The 16388-nt window shown below is 41.8% G+C and overlaps 1 protein-coding gene across 3 annotated transcripts in view; it reads right to left on the bottom strand.

Annotated features, from left to right (window-relative positions):
* Positions 1-167: 167 nt before the first annotated feature.
* The window catches only part of mkln1 (muskelin 1, intracellular mediator containing kelch motifs), a 33266-nt gene continuing 17045 nt past the window's right edge, over positions 168-16388 (bottom strand). For 2 of the 3 annotated variants that reach the window (XM_084701095.1, XM_084701096.1), the window contains exons 11-18: positions 16008-16229; positions 15269-15398; positions 13231-13378; positions 5626-5740; positions 4485-4624; positions 3240-3342; positions 2972-3026; positions 168-2683 (exon numbers count right to left, since the gene is read on the bottom strand). In XM_084701095.1, the coding sequence (XP_084557221.1) occupies positions 2562-2683; positions 2972-3026; positions 3240-3342; positions 4485-4624; positions 5626-5740; positions 13231-13378; positions 15269-15398; positions 16008-16229 (1035 nt within the window). In that variant the 3' untranslated portion in view covers positions 168-2561. Of the gene's footprint in view, positions 2684-2971; positions 3027-3239; positions 3343-4484; positions 4625-4737; positions 5395-5625; positions 5741-13230; positions 13379-15268; positions 15399-16007; positions 16230-16388 lie in introns of those variants that run through there. The other variant, XM_084701097.1, reaches the window with a different exon arrangement.

Genomic DNA, 16388 nt, shown 5'->3' with positions numbered 1-16388 from the left:
CTAGGCAGTCCAGCAAATGCCCAAAGCAATCACAGTACTCATTACTATATATGGTATAAAAATATTTAGTTATTCTTCAATAAGTAAATAACTACTAGTAAATAAATAAAATATTACTGTCACTACACGAAAGGACCCGAGAAATTAAAGAACAGATTAAGAAAACCTGAACAAAATACAATCTTTATTCATTATATACATTACATACAATGCAATTCTACAATAGGCTTTCTACACATTCACGTAAATCCAGAGTAGTGTTCACCAGCACAAGAGTATCCGCATACTCCTGATTTTCAGCCAGGGGTAGAAGAGGAAGAGGAGGTGCATGAGAAATGGAGGGAGATGAAAAAATAACATTACATATACACAATTTTGACTATTTACCCTGAAGAGAGAGAGCTACAGAAAATGTATTTGGCATTGTTTTACAAACAAGGTGCTTTAATTTTGTTCTTTGTTTAAACACGTTTCTTAAATTTAATAAAACCCTGGCACAAATCAACCCTAGTACAACTACAATGGAAAAAAGCCCTGAATCCAGTGGAAAATCATGCATGAATAATTTCCTTTTGAAGTGATAACGGTTTATTTCCCTGGGTGGTATCGCTCCACTTTCAGTATATCTATATCAACTCTTTAAAAAGCTGTCTGCCTACCTCTATGAAAGCAGCAGAAGTACGCACAGACAGTGCAAAATGCACACAATGCAAAATGCATTCTTCGAACATGTGCACACAAAGTCGGACTTATTCATTCCACTCAAGCCTATATAAGGAACTAATTCAGAGTATGGCAACAAGGGATCAAATTACGTCTTTACCAAATCGGACATTTGTTCAGACATCGGAGAGCAGGTTCTCCGTCGCTCTCTCGCCAACATTGTTTGATTACACGCTTTCACTTCAAATAAAGGTTAAAAGAGCCTGGGCACAAAATGTGTTTACATCACCTGTAAGCCCTCTATCGCTAGGCAAGATAGTAAGAGAACACAACAGACCAGCTCAGCAGTACACGGAGTAAAAAATTAAATAACACCAGCCGGTCTTTGGCAAAAACCCAACAACATGGAATATGAATGTAAACCTCAGGAAATGGAAGACACCTGAAGGGGGGAAAGTTTTGAACTCTGACAACAACAGTAACAAGCTGTCTAATGTTGTCGATATGAACCTCCCATCTCTTTTTCTTACATTGTCTCTGTATCGCGCACACAATGAACCTCAGAGACTACAACACCCCGCGGTCGTACCCTGACCAAGGAACGGAAACGATTAGGTCCTGAAAATAGACCAATCACACTGTCCTCCTACATAAAAACCTAGGGTATTTGACGCCAAAGACCAGATGAATGCAGACTGCAAATGTTGAAGCAGGCAGCTAAGCTATCCAACTCCATCACTATGACTTCACCCAAGCGACTTCTTCAGAGACGGCATCGTGGGTGTAAACACCTCTGCTTGAGGATCAACAAGGGGTCTGGACAGACGGCGTCTAGACGGGGGGAATATATTGTCATTGCTGTTCACATGATTGCGGCATGAATGTAAACTATGCAAGTTGCCAATGCCACACCTTGCCGTGTCTCGCTTTATTGCAGAGTAAAGTCACTCAGATCCTATGTGTGGGTGTTCCTAAATGTGTGTATGTACAAGAATGCCCCTTTATTACAGGACAACTATTAGTTTCCAATAATCCTACAGACACTTTGAAATCGGACCAAAACATTTCTAAAATTGTTAGTGTTTTCCCTATGCAGGTACTTTACACTCAAGGCATGATCACCGTCTATTTAAAAAAATCTATAATGCACCCCCCTCCCACCCCTCCAAACACATACATTTAAATTTAAACTGAATCATTGGGAAAGACCAAGCTCAATTCAGGCGTAATTTAAAACATCATTCCTCTACTGTTTCTAGAATATCATTTCAGAAAATTGAGCACGGACATTGTTACCATAAATCTGGGCATCAAATAGGTGAAGCAAGAGAACAGCTTCTTGTCCGTGTGTGTGAGATGTCAGCTGTATGCAAATAAAATTCAAGACTAAAGGATACTCCCATGTCTAACAAACTGCTGATGAGAACTCACAGTTCATGTAAACCCAAAATCCAAGAAAATAAAAATTAACACAAGAAGCTATGTTTGGCAGAGCTTAATTTACCATTTTTCGGAATTAATCCATTCCTCGCCGCAGACGTAAAACTATTCCGCAAGGAAAGGATACCGGACCTAGAGGGACACACTACTTGATTCTTTCATCCACAGTAATGTTAGGTGTTGATGTTCAGTGTTCTACCCCCCTCCCCAGCTCTTCAGTGAGTGAACATCAACCCTTTAGGTTTGGTTAGTACCGCTGATGAACAAACCGCTGTTCAACAGAGAAAGAGGTGTGGTCACATTGAGCAAAGCCCAATCACCTCCTCCACTGGGAGAGCTTGATGAAAATGTACATATATAATTATAATTTTTTTAATGATAATTAAACATTTTGTATCTCTGCACCAACAAAGTGAGAGTCACTTGTGGAGGTGGGGTGAGGACGGAGGGGGTTGGGGCTACAGGGTGATGAGGTCAACCAGGTTGCCCTTGGGAGGGGTCATGCTGTCTGGGAAGAAGTTGACGAGCGTGTCGAAGAGCTGGGTGCGCTGGGCATAAGTCTGGTCAACGTCTGAGAAACCTATTCATGGGGAGTTAGGAAGCGAGGGAGGGCAGGAGCAGAGGAGGAAGGAAAGGAGGGGGAAGTAAGGGAAGGAAGGGGGGAGGAGTGGGCAGGCAGGAGGGGGAGAGGGGGCAAGAGGGGGGAGTGAGGATAAAAGGGGGTAAGAGAGAGATGGAGGGGGGGAAGGAAGCAGGGAGGAAAATTAGTTACTGAAAAACAAGATGACTGGAGGAATCATGTGCAGTGATGATGCAGTGGGACCACAAACACGACTGCTAAAATAAATACATCACATTACACACTTACCCAGCGGAATGAAGTCTGAGCTGGACTTGAACAGTGCAGAGGGCAAGAGCTGGAACTGAACGGTACAATAGGCCATCTTTAAGTCATGTTAGCGAAAACTAAACGTTTTGTAGACGACTCGTCACTCTCTCAATCTCTGCCCCACCTCGTCTGCTATGCCTCCTTTCCTCCCCCTAGATCACTCTCTCAAACCCCCCACACTTCGCTCAACATTCCTTTCGTCATTTTCAACTGTCTCTCTCTCTGCTCCCATCCTAGCCAAGCGTACCTCTTTGGTCTCATCAGGGTCAGTGTGGTCCACGGTCAGAGAGAGGTCGTTCTGCAGGTACTTCAGAGCGTTCAAGGGCTCCGACTGGGCTTTCTCCTCGAACCTGACCACAGGAAACAGACAAGGTGTCTTACACGACAAGTCTAGCGCTTGCCAAAGCCCCAGCACATCAATACAAGAATGCACACACAGAACACTCCAAAACAAGAAGTCAGCCAATGGACAGAAAATATGTTGAAAATGGCATGATGCTACCACTAGACGGTGTAAGAGTCAAAGGGGAAAAAAAGTATCACGCAGCAAAAGCCTTGGAGAGTGAACTATGGAAACTAGGGATGCACCGAATCCAGGATTCGGTTTCAGATTCGGCTGAATATTGGGTTTTTTGACAGGGTTTGGTTTCGGCCGAACCTTCAATTTTTTTTCCACCGAACCAAACCCTACACTTGCACTACGTACGCTACGCTGGTCGACGAATGACGCCGCTGTTGATTACGGGAAGGTGTTTATGTAGGTGGACCATTCAATGCAGTAGGCTGAGAAAAAGTGAAAATTTATCTTGTGAGCAGAAAGTGTTGTTTGGCAGTACTTTCAGTCAAAACAAGGCGATTCAAATCGAGCTATGAACACCACAGTGTTTAATTTGCAATGCCGATTTGTCTTGTGTTGACAAGGACCCTAAACAATACACAACATTTAAACGCTGTTAGAACATTTGCGTATGAAACATCCCCAAAAAATTCAAGAAATCTAAAAGGCTAATATTTTGGATATTGATTAGATCTTGAGATAGGCATATGGTAATTGTCAAAATAGTTATTCCCACTTGTCTTCCTGGCATAATGTTGCCTATTCGTGTTTTTTTTATTTTTTTTTATTTTAACAGTTAAAATAAAATCAAATGAAAAATACACTGCTGTGGATGTTGTTTACTTCATTAATGTGTTTACTGTGTTAATGGACTGAGGATAGGAGTACGATTCGGTATTCGGTAGAATCTTATCTAATCCAAATACCGAATCTCTGGATCCAAATCTCTGGATTGGGTATTTGGCCGAACCCCAAAAATCGGGATTCGGTGCATCCCTAATGGAAACGGCACATTGAGATTGAATTCAGTCTGATGAAATCATCCCTGGGGGAATGAAGGGGGTATCAGGACATTAATGCATACAAAAGACTATGATGTCACAATGACTAGAAAGTTGTCAATTATTTGCCTAGGTCTTCAGTGTGTGGTGTTACCTGTACTTCCTAATCAGGTATCGACAATGGCGGAGCAGGTACTCCTTGGAAGGACGACACAGCTTGAGGGACCAGAAGTCGTCGAGGCGCATCTTTGGAGAGCAGGACTTGCCTGGGTTCCCGCCAAACAGGTAGTGCACCTGGACAAAAGGGGGCACAATATTGGTTGGTGAGTATCTACATGAAATTCATTGAATGTCTCTGTGGCTCGATTATCTCGCCAGCAAGGCATTGTATGAATTGCGTCAGGTGCATGGCTCAGGCCCCAGGGACGTGCAGTATCGACTGTTCATGACAAATAAATATAAATATCTAAATTAGTATATCAATATACAAATGGGTTTGCCCTATAGTGTTTGGCCCATGACCACTGCAACTAGCATTCGTTGAAAACAAGACTCAAACTAGCTACTGCACACAACGGATTTCTCAGGAAACAAACTGGTCCAGACTCCACTTTGTCAGTGAACATTTTATTTCTCACATTGCAATGGGCAGAGATAATGACAGGTGTCCTGTAATTTGAGGAGGCCATTGAGAGCTAAAAGTGTGGATTATCTATATATCCATCACCACATAGCGTTACTGTTTTGTGAACATGATACTCCTGTAGCGAGATCCATGACGGGCACTGCATCTATAATTCCAGGAATTTGTGTTTGTGTGTCACCGAATCAACATCTTAATCACCGGCTGCATATTCCTGGCATGGGCAGAGTATGACCGTGCCGTAAAAGACAGGACAGCCCTTGTGGCCCTCGAGCATCGGTGAACATCCTGAAGCCGGTTTGTGGTAGTCTGTCCTTGGATCACTGCCAGCAGGTACTCCCCATTAGGGATTTTTTTTGTCATCATAGCTGCCATGGAGCCTGAGTTGACATATGTCCACCACAAGAGGGCACTGCACCTGCTGAGTATGAAACGTACACCCTGATATTGACCAGCTAAGCTAGGGGCCTCATGTATAGTAAAGTGTGTGTTGTGTTGGGTGTGGATATTTCGGCATCTTAAGTGTGCATAGTGTAGGTATTTTTGGGGCGTTATGGTGTGTGTGTGTGCACGCGCGTGTGGATATCTAGGCATCTTAAGTGTTCATGGTGTAGGTCTTTTTTTAGAGCATTCTTGTTTGTGTGTGTATAACCTTGTGCATCTCATCGTAGACCAGCTGGTGTGCAAAGCGTGGACAAGGCTCCTCCTCCTGTAGTGCCTTGATGGGGTTCTCCTTCACAGCCTGGTCGTTCTTATACACACACGACCTGGAGAGGACACACACACACAACGTTACAAATAAGACCTAGTGGGTACATACTCACTAGGGGTCACAAACAAACACTGTGATAGTCAGACACCACCCCCCCCCCCCCCCACTTTCAGCTAAGTCCATGTTTAATCATTGTTAAATACGGGAAATGTGCTGCTTATTTAATGGTTAGTCTATGCATACACCTCAAACTAGCTGACATTATTGCTAATGTTAGCACACTCAAATATGTTAGGTGCAAGCTAAATTTAGATTTGACTTTTAAACATTATCTATGCATTTGACAAGTAACTGACGCCAGCTAGCTATTACTTCACATTCTATTCTTTAAATGCGTGTGTAAACACAAGTTCAACTTTGACCCATTGGTGGCGCTAGAGTGGTCTAATGGGAGACATGAAACTTGGTGTAGGTATAGAAGGAACTGTCCTTAATGAGTGTGCCAAATTTATCAAAGTTATCGAAGGTTTCTAGGGGCTGCCATTGACTTCCATGGTACAAGAATAATAAAACTAACAATAACAATAGGTTTCCTCCTGATGGAGGAATCCTAATAATCCTAATAGCAGCTTCGCTGCTTGGCCCCTAACTAGATAATAACTAGATAATGGTCCCCAAAAGGTGGAACCTAGATTCGCCCCTGCAACTCAAAATACTAACAGTGCGTTCACACTGCAGAAACGCGATGCGAGCAACATGTTTTCCATTAATTTTCTATGGAGGCCGGCGAATCGCTTGCGTGCAAATTCAAATGAGGAGCAATTTTTGCTAGCGATGGCCAATCACAGTGTTTCTCGTAACGTAGCAACTGTCGCCAAAAAAATAGTCTAAGTTTTTAACCGATATCAAAAAGAAAAACAGCACGGAAACGGCAGCAAAGTTTGATGCAAAGTGTTTATTCGAATCTAACACAAAGGATTGATTCCAACAAACGTGAGTAGACCCCGGAGTCTGACTGAAACTTTTCTCCAGACATTTGCTTATATATTTTTCCTCCATTATTTTATGCTATTTTATCATTGGTACATTATATGTGGTCACAGATTCATGTATGCATTTTCATTCTCGGTTGGTCCATTGTCACAGAATTTGCATAGTCTGGACTTTCCGTAACTTTCTCCCATCCAGTTCCCACGTGGGGCTTTGCAGCCCAGCTGCACGGTCATACAGAGTTTAAGGACATAAATCTGTCCCCTGATGTTTGGCGCTTGTAGTTCTCAATATCTGGGCCTTGTAGTCTTTCATGGGAGAGGCCTACACACACAATTCTCTCTGTTGCTCTCAAACTCTATCTATCTGGTCTTCCACATTTGGCCTCTATGTCTTCTATGTTTTAGTGGTAATACTAATCAGTCAACGGATTTTGCATCTGGTTTTCAATAATATAGCATATTAAAGTAAAAAGGTGATTAAGAGGTTCATTCTCAATCTTACAATCTATAATCATTTCAACTTCATAATTACAGCAGTGTGATGTTTTTTCCACTACCACTAACATTTCTAGCTTTCAGTTTTAAAGATGGAGAAGCTAATCGCCTGTGTGGCTGCATATCCAGTCCTGTACGATACGTCCCTGTATTTGTACAAAGACATCAATAAAAAGAATTAGGCCTGGCGCAGGTTTGCCGACGTTGTCGGTGGTCCTGGCGTTTTTTTTGTACTCTCAAATTCAGTCTCTCATCACATTACGTAACTTTGTTCTAGCTAGTTACAGTACAGTAGTAGCCCGGCTGTAACTCCCTGGTCGTATCGACAGATTAGCAGAGACTTTAAGTAATATAATACGTTTTTACACATGTCAACGTGTATGTTTATTAAACAGTTTTGTATTTTGTATACAAGTTGTATTTTGATCGATGTTGCGAGTACGTAAACCCAAGTCTGCACACTTGGCCATTACAACTACAACAGTGACTTTAGAGAACTACATTCTACATGAATCTACATGAAAGGCGAGCGATGGCCAGCGATTTGCATCGCTGCAGTGTGAACGCAGAGTGAAGAGTGGAATGAAATAGCTGTGTTCTCATTTCCCGTGCAAGAGGGAAAGGTGATCAGTAACTTCATAGTTGAATTAAAACGAAAACATTTGGCAGACCGGTGTAAAAATTGAGCTAATCTGTATGATTTAAATGTCATTGTAAGTTTTTCCCTTCTCGTGATATTTTCAGGCATTTAGCCTACTCATATTACATTCATTCATTTATAAAGAACCCCCTTTGAAGCTTATTTTAACAACGACATTACCAGCAGTAGCTATCTCAGATGGAATCGCGATTCAAATAGTAGGCCTACCATCTGCTAACTGAAAATGTCCCCAAAAACGCAAATAAGCTTGACCTTTATTTAGGGGAAAATCTATGGAGCTAGAAAGCTGACAAAAGTATCTGAATTTGAATATGAAACATCAGAAATATGTGCGTGTCGAATTTCATAAAACTTAAATATTTTGCTATTGAATATATAATATCTGAATTATTTGTATGCGGAATTTAATAAAACTGAATTATTTTGATCCAAAAATACAAATTTCTAAAATTCAGATTGCAGGATTTCAGATTCTTGAAATTCAGATTGCAGGAATTCAGATTCTTGAAATTCAGATTGCTGAAATTCAGATTCTTGAAATTCAGATTCTTGAAATTCAGATTGCGGAAATTCAGATTTTGTCTGAACTAGGCCAAAGGTGAAACAGCTTGCCTTCACAGGGAAAAGTAGACGATTTCAGAACGACCGAATATAGACATTCTCTGACCGAATTTTACCCAAGAACAAAAGCTAAGAGTTGCTTGTTGGAGGAAGAGTATGGAGCAAGTGCTTATGAAACTTGTAAAAACTTGTGTCTTCTCCTCTGCCAAAATCGGCGGTTACTGTTACCAAGTGAGTCGAGATAGAGTCAGAGGGCGGCGGAGACCGATGGAAGACGCGGAACAACTGGCAAAGCTATAGCCTATATATTTATGTTCCGTTGTTCTCTTTTCTGTGTTGGAGTTCTTTTAAGAGCTTGATGGCATCAACATCCAGCCTGATATAAAATCATGAACTTCAATTGTGTCTCAATTATAATACCCACACAGAAAATCCAGGTTGAATCAAGTCACGCTAGCTAGCTACTGTATTACTAATAGCCAATTTTGGATGGTCAAGCATATTTTTCATTGTCTCCTTATGCCTATCAAAGTCGATGTTCAGCCTATAGGCTATATTCATTTCCTAAGTGACATTTCAGATCGGTTATGGATAGTGAAATATTTGCTGTCTGAGAGATCGGACATAGTATTTAACAGCATAGATATAAGGAGTTATCTATGGTTAACAGGATATATCTGTAGTGCGGCCGGGTGTGATTGGATTCATTGTCCACATGTCGTCTGGAAGTCAGTTTCGATCAAATGCCAACGATCTCCATACTAGATCTTGCCAACGTATCTTCTACACATCGGGACGTATGTGTGCTATCCCAGATACTTGTGTGTGATCTGGGTATTCCTCCAACTAGCAACTCAGTTTGTTCTGAGGTAAAGTTCAGTCGTTCTGAAATCGTCTACTTTTTCCTGTGAAAGCAAGCTGTTTCACCTTTGGCCTAGTTCAGACAAAATCTGAATCTGAATTTCCGCAATCTGAATTTCCGCAATTTGAATTTCAGCAATCTGAATTTCAAGAATCTGAATTTCAAGAATCTGAATTTCAAGAATTTGAATTACTGCAATCTGAATTTTAGAAATGTGTATTTTTGGATCACAATAATTCAGTTTTATTAAATTCGGCATACAAATAATTCAGATATTATATATTCAACAGCAAAATATTTAAGTTTTATGAAATTCGACACACAAATATTTCAGATCTTTCATATTCAAATTCAGATTCTTTTGTCAGCTTTCTAGCTCCATAAAAATCACTCATTCATAAAAATGTCAGTGGTAGCGATCATTGTCAGTAACAAGGCAAAATGCGATATAGCCCTGCTGTGTGGAAAAGCTGCCCCGGTAAATTGTAGGCTACTACTAGACTGTCTTGGTAGCGATTGCGTTGGTTGAATTCGATTCAACGTCACTTCCGTTGTACGCCAGGGTTTGACATAAGCGATGGCCCGATGGCCTGGGGCCAGTAAAAAGTAACGTCGGGACAGTTAAATAGCAACTCACTGGCCCGATTGGGCCACTGCAAATTATTGACTGGAAAAAAAAAATTGCATCGTAAAAGTTAACATCCTCCATATGTTTTGCTGTCTGCTAAATGCATAAATAACTTGCAGCTCGTGACACATTTGGCAAATCAAGAGTTGAGTGAGTGACGAGTGGTTGTCAAATTGTAATTCTCTAATCTCGATACATTTTTTAAGAACTGGCGCGAGACAAAAGTGATGATAAAAGCAAAGTAGAGCCAGAGCCTGTTTAAGGAGAGACTTGCCACTCCCTATTAAGCCCCATTGTACCGAATTTGGTTGCAGTTCCACCAAAGTTCCACTGGGGGTGATCACGAGCAAGTGCATGTTGAATGGGAGTCTATGGAGCTAAACGGCTAAATTTGTCTCTTTTGCCTGATTGTCGTTGAGAAATCTCCGATTTGATTGTAGTTTTTGCATGTTCAACATGGATTATAGGTTGAAAGTTGAATGAACGAGTACTTATGTCATTTTGATTTCTTACAGGGTGAGTCGTTGTTGCCTATAACACACTAGCATTCTGCTAATGAATGCTGATTGGTTAGTGAAGGACTGAGAGCTCTTGCTTGATGGCATCCGAAGCAGAATCAGAATGTCAGAGCATTAGCAACATTAGCAACAACATTAGCAAGCCAAAACTCTTTCTAGCATGTGTATTGACAGGAAGAGCCTAACCTGTCATCTGTGTTGTCATGCCCTGAGAGAAAAAAGTAAGTGACCAGAGCTTGCCATAAAGCAGTAGCTCTGGTCGTACGATGTGTATGACGTCAATTACATTTTCAAAAGCTATTTAGAACAGAAAGGCGACTTTTAAAAAATCGAACAGCCAGCAGTGTGTATTTATTTTGCCTCCCCTTTCGAATTCAGAATTCAAATTACTAGACAAAACATTATATCCTGAGAAAAGTGGATTTTGAGGGGTATAGCTCCATAGACCTCCATTCATTCTGTACTCGCTCGTTAGCGCCCTCACATGGAACTTCAACCAGTTCAGAACCCGGAAGTTTCCCGAGAGTGGCAGTTCTCTCTATATTAGACATTCTCTGGTAGAGCTATGAGTTCAAACGGAAGCAACTTTTTTTATGGAGCTAAGATGCACTGTGTCGTCTGTCGTATGTTCCCGTCTAAAGCAGACAAAAGTGGATCTTTTTTACACAGGCACCGACAATTTTCGAAAACAATCCCTGACCAGCCATGCTAGCAGGTAGCACCTGGTTTGCGTGACAGTTAAGCGGATGGTTGACAATCTATCTTCCAGGCCGTTGACCATGCTGGTTAGGAATTTTAATGCAGATGCCCATCATGTTATTGCACGATTTATAACAACGGCATATCACGTAATTAAGACTGACAGACGTTCGCCTTGTTCCCCTGGGCTATTGAACTGCAGCAGAAGAATGGTGTCGACTTGGGTACTTAGTATCATACTGATGAAATGCAATGGAAGTTTTTATAAATTAGCATTGAGGGACCAGGGGTTTCAGTTTCAGCCAGACAGTCTGCAGAGATGGCTGTCAGCAGGGAAGAGAGAAGTCATTTTTGAGGTTAGAAGTCAATTGTTTTACTGACTATTACCTGATTATTTTTTATCACTAGAAATTTGATTTCATTTATGTTCTTTTTATATCCAGGATGTGTTTAATAAATGGTTAAACATGTTAACAGAATAACATAACTTATAAGTCTTTGGTTTTGTTGTAACAATAATAAATTACAACTTTTGGAGGGGGGGCCAGTAAAAATGGCCTTGGGGCCAGTAAGTTTCAAACCCACTGGCCCGTGGGGCCAGTCGCAATTTTTTTTAAATATTGAACCCTGTACGCCCTTACAAAAAAGAAGTATACTTCAAGTTTATTTTGTAAATATACTTAGTATAAAAAGTATACTATTATCGTGTTACTTAAAGTATACTGAGCAGTGCACTGATTTATATACTTTTTTTGTACTAAGTAAACTGAATTGGCCCACTTTGTAGGTCATTTAGTGCACTTTAAAGTACACTTGTAGTGTATTTCAAGGTTTACTTTTGAATACTGCAAAGTAGCCTGCGTAGTGCACTTTCAGTTCATCAAGTATACTTCCTCAAGTACTTCAAAGTATACTTTGGAATACTCTAAAGTAGCCTGTGTCGTGCACTTTCAGTTCATCAAGTATACTTCCTTAAGTACTTCAAAGTATACTTTGGAATACTTAAAAGTAACCTGTGTAGTGCACTTTCAGTTCATGAAGTATACTTCCTAAAGAACCTCAAAGTATACTTTGCCATACTTTCAAGTGCACTTTCATTTAATGTAAGTACGTCAACAAATAAAAACTTCTAAATGTAATTCTACTATTATTTACTAATGTATTAAAGGAGACATGACATGAAAACTTCGTTTTATGAGGTTATTTAACATTAATATGAGTTCCCCCTAGCCTGCCTTTGGTCCCCCAGTGGCTAGAATTTTCGATAAGTGTAAACCAAGCCCTGCGTGTTCTTCTCCGCCTTTGACAAAATGAAGGCTCAATGCTCTGTTTGAAAATCTCCCCCTAGTGACGTAGATAGGGGGAAGGTTACCTCCCCTCTTCCTGCTTTGCCCGCCCAGATCATCTGGCCCGCCCATGAGAAATTGAGCTGCCACCGTGCAAGGGCAAGTGCGATATTGGTTTTTCCTGGAGAGACATCATGGCGAGCAAACAAACAATGCATAAAAGTTGCTTAGTGCTTGGATGTACAAATGCAAGCACAAATCTTTTTTTTTTTTTTTTTTTTTTTTCTTCATCCGAGCCTCTGCACAACCACTACCTCAATTTTATTTTCGCTGGAAATGCGCCGACACAACTTCCCAAAGTTTTGCATGTCTGCGCCAAACATTTCAGCGACAACTGTTTCCACAACTTGGGACAATACAAAGCTGGCTTTGCTGGCCGTCTGCAATTGAAGACTGGATCAGTACCAACTCTCTTGGTCCAGCTACAAACCTCGGACAAGTAAGTCAACTAACGCTACATAATTGTGTTGCTTTACTGTATATGTTTACCTAGCTTGTTACCCTTCGAATGTGGCTGTAACATCAGCTCTGCAGCTAACAGCCCAGTTAACAATTAATCAGCGATTTAAAGTCTGGAAAATACGTGTGTGAATACACACTGTAATGCGAGTGTTGTACCCTTCATTGATGATACAACATGTTGGTGTGGAGCTTCAACACACACACTTATAGAGATAAGTTCTCTTTTGGAATGACAGGTGAGAGATGAGCTCAGTTAGGAGGTCAGGTAAATCAGGTGAGTCTATGAACTTGTCTGTGTATCTGCTTGCCAGTGTTCTGTACCAGTTGTTGCGGGCGATGTCGTAGATCCAGAAAGAGTTCCGGACGTTTTCCTCTCGTTTGTCTTTGTCCTTGCTGAGGCCGGAGAGCACGTGGATCTCGTTTAGTTCCGGGTCGATGGTGGCCCGCTGGGTGAAGCCTGTCATCGGCACTGAGGGACAACCAGCATCAGGCACAGAGTGAGAGGAGAGAGACAAAGCCTGCATCTCAAATCCTGTATTATATCTAGTTACTTTTAGCATGTCCACAGCTGTCCTGGACAAACTACTGCGTAATAAAATACCGCCTTGAACTTGACCCTCTTGCTCATAAATCTGTCACCGTTTGTAGTGCAGAGATTTGAAAATTGGGGATTTAAAATTTACCTTGGAAAAGAACATACTGTTAGAGGGCAACCAGGCCAGCTGCAGTTGTCACTTTATAAAATATGTAGTTCAACTGATGTGACGCACTGGATGTAGTGCAGAGGATTTTTGGTCAGAATTAGCACATTGGCACATACTGCAGAATGCTACAGTATATTGTACGGTAGGATGGGTATTGGGACGCACCAACAGTAAGAGCTAGACTGGCCTCCATATGAAGGGAGGGGCAGCACTGAAGCATTGAGCCCAGAGTTGACATGAGTACATAGTGATCCACAAACATGACTGGGGGCTGGGACTAGCCCATCCCCTAAGAATGTCTAAAAAGGCCCAGAACATCAGTCAAGATGAAAAGCAGAGGCAGTAACTGTTATTAGCGATCAAAGGCTGTTGACATAGCAAGTCAGCAGCGACCATCTGGAGGCAAGCAGAACAGAATGCAAATCACAACAATTGGAATCCAGACCGCATGACAACAGTACTGTTTGTCTGCAGTAGGCTTATCATGCAAATGTCAACATGTACGTGTTTTTAAATAAATATGTTGTGTGTGTGCTCACAGTAAATCATGAATATGCAAACAACAGCTCATCAATGTTACCTTCTAACTGAACCTAAAGCTTCACATTGGACAAAATAATTACAGGCACTATGTTTTTGAATGTCAACTGTTTCAGGGGAATTTGGGGGCTGGGTTCATATTTTGAAGGTCATGACAGCTAACACTAGACACAGACAGAGCTCATTAGAGTAGCGATGTGAACATTAAGAAATTAACCTCGGAGATCTGGGCTGCAGACAGCACAGTTAGTGTGGGGGCCAGAGAGTAGTCAAATAAACATTTGAAAGTGATTACGAGAGCACTGTTTGGGCTTGATGCTTCCTCCCTGCCAAAATACATTCTGTTCTCTCTCGTTGGCTTGCATTGTTCTGAAGCTCCCAGATCTCCACCATCCCCCTCCCTTACCCTCCTCTCCATATCTCCACCCCCCTTCTCTTCCTTACTCCACCTTTTTCTCCCTCTCTCTGTTACCTGGATTACACAGACTGTTCTATTTTTAATCAGCTGTCATGTCGCTAAAGCCAGTCCAGAGTTCTGGAGACAAAATCAGCATCAGGAAGTCTTTCATCTGTCTTTTGCACTTTTAACAAAGTGTACCACAACGTCTATATAGATCTCTGTCACTCTCTCTCACTCACACACATAAAAGAGTACAAGCACATGCGCAAAAGCCAGCGTCCAGCCCACTTGTTCATTTTGTTTGAGAGAGGCTTGGGAGAGGAAATTCACACATTTCCCATACAGCTGTAGTGTGGCTGTGCATGCACCAATCAGCCAATGGCCTCTCTGAGGGGTAACATTATCACATCAATAGCCTAAATGACTGATAACAAAACCAATTTGTGACCGCGTGTAGTCACTTAACACCAGGAAATGCATTTTTGGTGTTCTCTTTACTCAATTCTGCTCTCCTCCCCCACCACCCTTTTACTTTCTTTTTTTTTTTACCCTTTTCATTTTCCACCCAAGTGCTACACTGCAAACACGTGCTAAAAGCATGACGGTGTAAGAAAACTTCCCTGGGTAAAACACAAAAAAAGTCACAGCCGGCAATAAAGTATCCTTCTGTGTTTCAATGCAGTTCTATGTTACAGGTATGAATAGGTGTTCTCACCCATGCCCGAGTCCTTTTTGGTTCCATCCGATATTATCTCCACATGGTCTCCATCCACATCGTAGCTGAAGAAGTCGTTCAGATACGTCTTAGACCTTTGACCCCCAAACACATACAGGCAACGGTTTCTCTGAGGAGAGAAGGGAAAAATAGGAATAACATTTTGACAATGACATTTTGTTTGAATGGTTTACATGTTTTGAACTGATCCATGGCACTGTGTTCATATTTTCCTTGGCTGTGGGCAAAGTTTGAGAATTGCTCACAGCAAACTTGCGCTGGCTTTCTCCGGCAGCACATTTTAGTCATTTTTTTTGCAGACGCTCTTATCCAGAGCGACTTACAGTAAGTACAGGGACATTCCCCCCACATAACAGCAGGAGATGAATGTCAGTGGGTTTCTATTTCCATTGGAACCAACTCCCATGTCAACTTTGAAGCGCAAAGTCATTAAATTAGCTAAATCAGCTGCAGGAATCAACTTGAGCAGTGGTGCTGCCAAGGAGGGGGGGGGGGGTTTAGAATTGTATTCTTTTGTAGCATTTATAGTTGTTATGCCCTCAATAGAACTGTTGACAGTCGCTTTTGATTGCCTGAAACACCAATCTTATGAACGACCATAATCATCTATGGTTCTCCTCCCAGGTTCTAACAAAAATGTTTTACAAATCAATTTAGCAAACTCTGAGGTCCACTTCATGAGCTAGCTATCTCCCCTTGTGGGACAGGGCTGACTCACGGTGTGGAAGAGCATGCAGTGGCCAATGCGGGATTGGACGTCCTCGGGGCCGGCGTTGCATGAGTCCTCCCTGAGCAGGCTCCAGGAGGCCACTTGGCAGTGGAAGGCGTACAGTCCGCTGAACTGGGGCTCCGACGTGCGGCTGTCCTCCACGGTGCCATTGCATGTCAGGATGCGACCACCGAACGTGTAGATCATGTGCTTCTCTGAGTCCATGCACATCTGGGTGGGGGTGGGTGGAGGCCAGGTGAAAGGGGAAGAAGGACAGTATTCAAACAGTATGAGGGAATCAGGAATGAGTTGGAAAAAATAGGAACGAAAATGTTAATTTACGTGTCTGGACTTCAGTGTTGTGTCACAAGACAGTGGAAAGTAGGGCTA

This window comes from Hypomesus nipponensis, chromosome 7 (genome assembly GCF_054491055.1).
Source record: "Hypomesus nipponensis isolate SF chromosome 7, ASM5449105v1, whole genome shotgun sequence".
Classification (NCBI taxonomy): Eukaryota; Metazoa; Chordata; class Actinopteri; order Osmeriformes; family Osmeridae; genus Hypomesus; species Hypomesus nipponensis.
The sequence above is the reverse complement of the archived record's forward strand: the minus strand, read 5'-3'. Positions and strand labels throughout refer to the sequence as shown.